General features: G+C 41.0%; 1 protein-coding gene across 1 annotated transcript; it reads left to right on the top strand.

Moving 5' to 3' along the window:
* Positions 1 to 3,878: 3,878 nt before the first annotated feature.
* LOC138621110 (protein Fer3) lies at positions 3,879 to 6,391 on the top strand. Its single transcript, XM_069698922.1, has 2 exons — positions 3,879 to 4,827; positions 5,507 to 6,391. The coding sequence occupies exons 1-2, from the start codon at positions 4,248 to 4,250 to the stop codon at positions 5,542 to 5,544; spliced, it is 618 nt and encodes a 205-aa protein (XP_069555023.1). The 5' UTR covers positions 3,879 to 4,247; the 3' UTR covers positions 5,545 to 6,391.
* Positions 6,392 to 9,127: the final 2,736 nt, after the last annotated feature.

The following is a 9,127-nucleotide window of genomic DNA, read 5'->3' as shown; positions in this document are numbered from 1 at the left end:
TTATGATATGTTGTACACACATGAAGTCACAATATCTAAATACCACCTGCTGTATACACACCCTTAGAGCAAAAAAAAAAAAAAAAGTGTTTTTATCAAACTCGGGGCCGAGATCCAGCGTCAGGCTCCGGCAGGTCCGGGGAGAGGGGTGGTGCCCCTGGAGGGGTGTTTGCTTTAGGCCCACTTTACGACTGTGATGCTTTTTCCAGACGCGACTCGGGGCTGAAACGCAGACAGGAATGGCGCGGAGCCAGCACGCTGCTTCTTAACTTCAAGAATCAGATTCATTTTTTGGCAGGTTTTTGTCGAAGTGCTTAGGTTTGGCTCGATTGGCACAGCTCACACAAATGACTTGTGTGCATGATCTCACACACACACACGCGCTCGCACACATACACACGCGCACACAAAGAATCTGTTGTTGCCCCAAATATGCTTTAACACTTTGTGCTGGGAATGATTGTCACCCTAAACCCACAAATTCTTCACGAGAGATTTGCATTGCGATCAGTCAAGGCATTTCCTCCGTTATTTTCCATCCAGTTGACTGACATGCCCTTTGAAGCTGTGCACATACTGTTCATTGCATTAATGGTGATCGTAGCTTACCTTTAAAGGTACAAACAAAACAAAACAACAACAAAAAAAAGCCCAGAGCTATCTGAAGCCCAATCTGTGGTCAAGGGTAACTTCTGCTCCGAGTTATCACTCCAATGTGCCGTGACACTGTAATGGCTCAGGCCCAGGATGGATCAAAGAGCTGTTTGTGGTCAACATTGAAGATTACACTTGGCCGCCATGCCATTCTCTCATAGCAGCCAAGGCAGACCCCAGAGGTTTTCAGAACCGAGATGTTTATCAGCCCAGAACCCAAACAAACAAGATGTGCGTCACTGAACACAACCATGAAAAGTTAATCTTTCTTTTTTTTTTGTTTTTGTCAAGGGTGAGTGGTAAAACTCAAATCTGCTGTTCACAGCTTTTACTGTGTTTGTGTGTACTGGCTGTACATTATGGTTGAGGGGATATAAATCGGTTTATACAGTCACACTGTGGAGACCCAAATTTTTTTATTTATTTATTTTTTTGGAGGGGTGGGGGACAAAAACAAAGTCTCCGGGTAAATTCAAAGTTTAAGACTTTGTTTAATTTTCGGGTAATTCTCAGAAATAAGTAAAAGTCAGTGTTTCAGAGAGGTTTGACAGAGCAGCGATTTTGTAAAGCATGTTGGCACTGATTCTTCCCAACACAGCTCAACTGTAGGAAATGACACGTCCTCTGCATGAGCTAACGGTGTCCACACTAACCCCTCAAAATATGTCCCTGATTAAAAAAAAAAAATCGCAATATTACAAAGGACATGAAAGAGGAGGTGCTGATCATTTCTGATGCGCGTTTGATTCGCAGTTTCGTTAACTTCCTTGTTTTCCGCACAGTAACTCCCAGGTGGGAAACGGCTTCAAAACCGCGGTCCCTAATTGCGAGCATGTGGCCGTGCGCAGCGTCCAAGGCGCACTTGACTTTTCCAGGCTGTCTGATCCTGTGAGTTGAACTCCCTGGAGACGCAACGGACTTGCAGTGCTGCCTGCATGTCAATGAATAAACTACCATGCGCAGAGGAGCGAGGTTTTAATAACAGTTCGTGAGCAAAAAAAAACAAACAAAAAACAAACAAACATATTTCACGTCTCAGTAGGGACAAAAACGGATTTAATGTTTTCCCCTCCCAGTTTTTCCTGAAAGATTTCTATCGTTTGTTCTTTTCAAACCCCTTCAGGCCTCTTGAATCCTTGTATAAACAAAAAGGCGGATCTGAATCTGACAGGCGCATCTCTTCAGCGGAGGAACAAACCAAACCGGGGCCGTCAGCTGGGAGAGAGATGCTGTTGGCAGGACGGCAGACGGTCCTGACAGGTCCCGTATCTCTCAGCGTGGGCAGTCCGCTCCCCCTCCTTAATTAGAAAGCCAAGCACACTCGCACTTCTGAGGATGAGCTGTAAAAAAAAAAAAAAAAAAGAAAAAGAACACACAAAAAAAGAGAGAACGTGTCCACCCGATCAAACCACTGAGCCTAAAAAAGTAGGTCCGACTCTTTGTTTTTATGGAGTGAGATAAATTCACTTGTTCCGTATTTGAATTTTTCTGAATTAAAACGCAAAAAGGCTGATGATGAATTCATTTTATGCAAGGTCCATTTTTTTTTTTTTTAAAGTGAGATATTGAAGATTCCTTTTTTGAAAAACAAGTTTTTTTTTTTTAATTTTTGTATTAGAAACACAAAACTCACATCACAATTCAAGAAAACGTTTGGATTTGTATGCGATATCGCCTAATGTAGTTTAAACGGATTCATGCGTTTAAACCTTTCCCATGGTGGTTAAATGTATTATCTACACTAGCCAATTAAGCTTCTAACAACTATTAGAGGACATCCGGGATTAGAAGTGTAAATAAAGTGACCTTGATGTCGTATTAAGCGGGAAATCATTTATGTTTGTCTTTCGTGTGTAGCTATTCACTCCAAACTGTTTTATACTGACAATTAGCGCAGTTAAAACAAGGTGCTGGGCTTGATAACGCACAGAGTGTTGTCCGTTCAAATTTCTCCTGTGTGTCAGTCTCACGGGTGAGTTGAAGTGTGGGATGGGAAGGAGTTCATTAAGTATTGTAACTCCATCCTTGAGAAAATATGAGCGAGTTTGTTTCCTGAAATCGAATCCTAAACCCTGCTGGGAAATCAAACTCTGTGAAGATGAAGGCCGATGGGACTTTTGCTTTTTATATCCCTCTTTCAATATAAACAGAAAACTGTCTTTATAATCTAATTTTATTTAACAGAAGTTGCATCTGCAGACAAGTTTAAATGATTAAACCCGGATACAGGTAATATCTCGTGAAAATAAACAATTTATAAAAACCAAAACGCCAGAAAATGTGCCCTATGGGACTGTTTAATAAAATCCAACAATCGACTTAATCGAAAATGCATTATAATCTACAGTCACAATCGAGATCCTTTCTGGCAACAGAAAAGAGCTACATCTCGAGGTGCTTCGTGGTGTTAATTAAAAGTACAACTGTCTTATCACCTGCGATGCTTAAATGTTTACCTTTTGAGATGTTATAAACTCCACCTGGTCCGTTGTTAGACGTCTGGATTATTCAGGTTAAATCAGCTGCTGCCTCCTGATGAAGTCTCTTTCTCCATCCAAAGGCCTCATGCCGCCTCTGTTTACTGCAACACGCAGATTCCCTTTAAATAAGCATCCTGGAGGACTTCGTCAAATCGAAACCACGTGTCAGCAAACATACAGCCTTGTTGAATTAAAGTTCATCCCCGAGCTGCCCTCCATCCAACCTCGAAAGAAGTCTCTTATTTGATTAACCCCAGCGTAATTACAGCGTGCGTCCTCTCCACGGTTTTGCCGTTTAGTCAGTCATATCATTTGCAAATTAGGACCTTATTAATGTGGCTACTAGCTCCAAATTATGTGGGACGAGTTGTGGTGATACTATTGGAATACTTAAAATCGTGTAGGTCTGTTTGGAATCCTAACTTCAGCGCGTAAAAATATGCAGACACCGGAATAAATCCAAAGGCAAAAAAAAGCTTTTTTTTTTTCTTTTCTTTTTAAAAAAGCTCCGTTTTGCATTAAAATCTCGTTACATTATGTGCCAACAAAGAGCTTTCATATGTTCCTGACAGTAGTGTTTGTTGACAGCTGAGCTTTAATAGGTATAAAACAGTCCCATTCAGAGGCCACTGGGTTTGCGTGGCCTGCTGTGCCATAATGCTCGGCACAAGCCCTCCAATGGCTGCTAAATGCTGAGTGTTTTTTTGTGTGTGTCAATATTAGCGGGACTACTTGGGGGAAGTTTATAATTGGACACGTGTTTTCCTCGCTTTTTGTCGTTTGGAGATCGACTGATCCCTTTTGTAATTCGTTTTTAAAGCAATGAGCGATCCACAAGGAGGGGTAAAGGGTTCTGAAGAGCTCCCTTTCAGCCTTTAGAATTGGCCCCTAGCGACCCGCCGAGAAACATGGAGGCCCTTAAGTATTTAATCCAGGAGATGTGCCCATGAGGCTGTCACACAGCACAAATTCAGGCAGGTAGGAAGTTCTATGTTTCGTTAGGAAACACGGGCGCTCTGTTTTCTGCCTGTTATCTGTCTCTCCTGGACAGTTTATTTCCCCTGTCAGGAAAAGAAATTATAAATAGTTTATAGGTTTTTTTTTTTTTTAAATATGGAGGACATCCTTTTTGACTTCGACCAGGATGGCACCACAGATTTTGCATTTTGGGGACCGATGGATCCGAACTTCCAGTTTCAGACGCAGCTGGACACCTTCCTGCTGGACTGCACCGCAGCCACCGGCCAGCTCTCCCCCTGGTCTTCTTTTGGCTGTCAGTCCATGTTCCCGGACGCACAGCTGACCTTCACCGACCTCGACGTGCAGTCCCCGGGGTTGAGCGTCTGCGCTGAGGGCGAGACCTCCTCCGTGGACGAACCCCTGGAGGTGACCAAGCATAGGGCGCGGAGGCTGGTACCGCATCCGCCGTACAAGGTGCAGCGGCATGCCGCCAACATCCGGGAGAGGAAGAGGATGCTGAGCATCAATTCCGCTTTCGAGGAGCTCCGGTGTCACGTACCAACGTTTCCCTACGAGAAGCGGCTGTCGAAGATAGACACGCTGAGACTGGCCATAGCTTACATCGCCCTGCTCAGAGAGATCCTCATGTCAGGCTGCGATCCAAAATCCTATGTGGATGAGTGCATGAAGAATGGATACAAGAATAAAACCAACGCCATTTGGAACACCAGTGGTGAGCTGATCACTCTCATAAGCACATCACAAAAATGTCAGGAAGGATGGGATATGACAGGATTTGATCAAATCTTTACGATCATAATATAGAACATTAAATAACCTTTTTATTAATTGGTCATCATATTAATGTAGACTAAACCGCAAGCTTCTGATTTATTTTTATTTCACATTCAATTCACTTTTATGTGAAAGATCTGAATGAAACTGATGTTGATCAAATCAGTGCATTTAACTCACTGAAAAGACACGTTTTCATTATGAAGCTTATTCTTTCAGAAAGGCTTTTGAAAACTATTTAAAATATAATCCGTTTTTTCATTGAACAGAAAGTAGGCTGCTATTTGTTATTCACAGTAATCCCACAAAGCAAATGCCATTTGAAGCAGCTTTCTGTGTGTTTAGCGCAGACTTTTATCCCCAGGTGTGTTTTCCTGCACTTAAATGAGCCTCATTTTGACCGAAACAGAAGTGCTTGTATTCTTACTGACTTAACTAATTCTGTGGGAATCTGCTCTGAAGCCTCTTTATCGGGCCTTTTAGAAATAAGTGTCCCCCCCCCTTATTCTTCAGGCCCAGACCCAAGACTTGTTAAACAGTCATTAAAATGTATCGAAACTTATGTGTTTGTCCTGCCTTTGTCTCTTTCTGGCCCCGTGCTCCCTCCCATTTCTCAGATCTGACAGCCCGCCTCTCTTGGATAAAGTGGGATTAACGGAGAGACACAGTGTGGAGACTGCAGCAGGGAGGTGGTTCAGGTTCCCTCTTCCCTCTCTCGCTACATGTCAAAGACAGGCGGCCGGCCGGCGTGACGCAGCCTACCGATCGACATCTGCAGACTTCTCACCAGGTCACACACCTCGGGCTCTCTCAACCCCATCCACCACTTTGTCCTCAGAGGCTTTGAATATTCGAATTTATTGTTGACTGGTAATTGAGAGCCATTGTTTCTGGGGCAGGGGAAGGAAAAAAAAAAAAAAGAGGGTCGGCATTGTTTTTTTCCCCCCAAATGGATGGCACTTGTCACGGAGAGGCACATTGGCATGAGACTGAATGGACTTGCTGAGGACTCATACTTCTGCATGTAGCGCTGAAGTGTTTTCTGGACTCTCGCTCATTAGGCTGCGAGTCGATGTGTTAAAAAAAAAAGAGCCTTGATCATGTAAATGAGACGATGGGCGTGAGAAGCAGATCAGTTCACTGTGTTTTAGCATGTCAGGTGCTGTTTCCAAACATAGCAACAAGACTGTTTGTTACATGTGCAAGCTCTATCATCTGTTGTATTATTTATTTATTTGTAATTCTTATTTATGACAAACTGTGGTTATCTATTGTTTTGTAGCTCCAATGAGAATGTTGTTTATTTGGACTTAATGTACATTTGAAAGCTTCTCCATGTCATTTGAAAGAGTAATTTTTTCTGCAAATGGGTCAACACAGAAAACCTCACTCAGCACCTTAGAGGAGTATTTTTGTGTAGTTGTGCCACTGATGTCTTCTCAAAGGAACAATCATAAAAGATAATCCTACCTTTTCTACTGTGGTTTTATTTGTACTGGTTTCCTTTCTTGTATTTTCTATTAAGGTCTTTAGTCTGTTAAAGAGGTCAATCAAGGATCATTTCTAATGGTTTACCTTTCCTTTCCTGCTTTCACTTCCCGTTAGATGATTCGAAATATCACTTTGTCTTCTAGTGTGAATATAAATACCTATTCAAATCTAAGTTTCATATTACATCTCATATTACACACACATCCTGAATTTAGTCATGACTTGAGGACGGTGAGTCCAACTGCAGAACTGCGTACTCGTCACATAATCAGTGGATCAGTGAAGAGTATAACAGCTGTACATTTACTTTAGCATTAAACTGCTACTGTGTCGAGCAGCATGAATAGGATCAATCGCCTATTACTTTACGCAGTCATAAAAAAATTCCTAATAACTACAACTGACATCATTATGGAGGCAGACACATGTAAATGAGAGGACAGACTGCTAAAACTGTGTGTGTGTGTGGGGGGGGGGAGTTCCTGTATTGAAAAAAATTAATTGCCACCTGGCCAACAAGACAAGAGGAACTTTGCTATGCTATCAACTCTGGGAAGCTGTACCGAGGCACACGGGTGTTGTGGTAACATGGTCATGACAATGCTTATTGCTGGCAGTGTTATGTTGACAATAATCCCCCATGACGAACAAAAAGCACAGCTGAGGCGGATTGTTTTGTTCGTTTTCTAGTTTTTTTACCAAAATATTAATGAACTAAGCTATTACAATTCAAACTTGGGGGGCGTATGAATCAACCAAATTTCACAGCAGTATAATATGCAAAAGAAGTTGTGATCTTTCACCCATAGCCACACATCGATGTCAAGGTGGCACTGGAGGAAACATCCAGGTATCATCGGGGCCATTAGACATTCATTCTTTGGAGATCATCAATTAAATGCACAAAATCTGCTCAGAGCCGTGCAGCTCAAAATGTCAATCAGATAAATCCATGGTGATCAGTTGAAATAGAAGCATTACAGCCACCTACGTATTCCTTACAATGTTGCACCATGTCGACACTAATCAAACTCATAAGAGGCTTCATATCAAGACGACATCATAAGGCAAAGCTATTCTTACCACAGTGTAGTTTCTCATAGACACAGTCCACACACGCTGCTCCAGGTGTACTGGTCAGATGTGTAAAACAGGCGGAGGGAGTCCATAACAAACCCGTTCTCCTGTTGGACATGCAATGCAAGCTGAGTGTCACTAATAGAGCCCTGAGGAAACAATTAGAAAGCAGCCCAATTTCTGGTTGGGGAGTTTTGGTTACAGTAAATTTTAAAATGAATCCCTAGTTATTCTGGAGACAAATGATGAGAGATTCAAACCTATTTTTCATGAAGTTATCTGCAATTATGAGCAGGCACATCATTCTTCTTTTTTTTATTTTATTTTATTTTATTTTTTATTTTTTTTAGTGAAGAATGCATTTTGATAAGCAGTTTGTTGAAGAAAAATGGCCCTATATTAATGAGAACTTTATCAGGTTTGTACTCAAATGATTGAAGTCTTTAAAAGTTCTGTATAAGCCCTCGGCCTTTTAAAAGAATAAATGACAAGAATGACCTTTGTGGCACTGATGATCAGTGACCCCTGAGTCCCTCTAGTGGTATTGGTCTACATGTTGGACTGCATTTTTTTGAGAATTTCTCAGTGTGGTAGTTTTGGTGCCGTCCTTGTGTTTCCTAAAAATGTGATCACTAACTTTTGTGATGAAGTCTGCATAGATAGCAGAAAAACCTGTAGTGTAACCTAAATATGAAGTAATAAAGAAGTATACATTTTTTTTTAAATTTTAGTTTCGCTGTTTGTTGATTTAAAGGGCCTTTTCATTTAAACTGCTCTGTATCACTTACAAACCCTGAAACTGTCTGACAGTATTAGAAGGGTATTACTAAATGAGATAGTTTGTACATTAAATGAAATAAAATTCAATTCAATAATTATTAATAATAATAATTATTATTATAAAAAATATGAATCTATTCCTGAATATAGATCAAACAAGGATATAAGGATAACGTCCAGTCTTCTATCTTTGTTTTTAGAAACATAAAAAATAAAATGATAATTATCCTCTATAAAAACTATTATCATTAAAGAACTATGTTTTAGTTCATTATTTGTATACATTTAATGTTTGAAAGAGAAGGTATCACTGTTCTCCATAACACCCGAGCAAGCCCCATCTGCTGATGAAGACCATGAGACTTCAGTGATGCTTACGGACCGCATCACTGTCGCGCCAATAATCACGTCAAAGCTCACACTCGAGTGTAATATTGCGATAATACAACAAGTTCCACACGAAATAAAATATGTCATCTAAATATATTAATGTTGTGGAGCAATTTGCTCTTAAAATATACAACTTTTTCATAGTGGCAGCGCCGTTTCCATGGCAGCACATGGGTTATGACTAACAACTGGAAAACAATCAGTCGCCTCAGTAGAAGCGATTGTAATGTATCAATGTTTACAACTCCAGGAAGTAGTCTGACCCTCAGCAACAACGTAGCAACAAAGACGAGATCTAGTCCGTTTTACTGCTTTCTAGAGATCGTTTCTCAAACTGAATAAATGTAGCACATAGAAACACTAAACTGCTTAGCGAGCACATTCTTGTTGTAAGTAAGATATCCGCTGAAAAAAAGATATCGATGGAGTCATGTATTTTTAAGATTTTAGCACCGTGTCATGTGTTAAACATATCCGGTCAAGCCAGCCGCCGCGAGGGG

Source organism: Brachyistius frenatus, unplaced genomic scaffold (assembly GCF_029030835.1).
Source record: "Brachyistius frenatus isolate BFR_SWC_R1_liver_20210118 unplaced genomic scaffold, ASM2903083v1 Contig_28, whole genome shotgun sequence".
NCBI lineage: Eukaryota > Metazoa > Chordata > Actinopteri > Embiotocidae > Brachyistius > Brachyistius frenatus.
The sequence above is the reverse complement of the archived record's forward strand: the minus strand, read 5'-3'. Positions and strand labels throughout refer to the sequence as shown.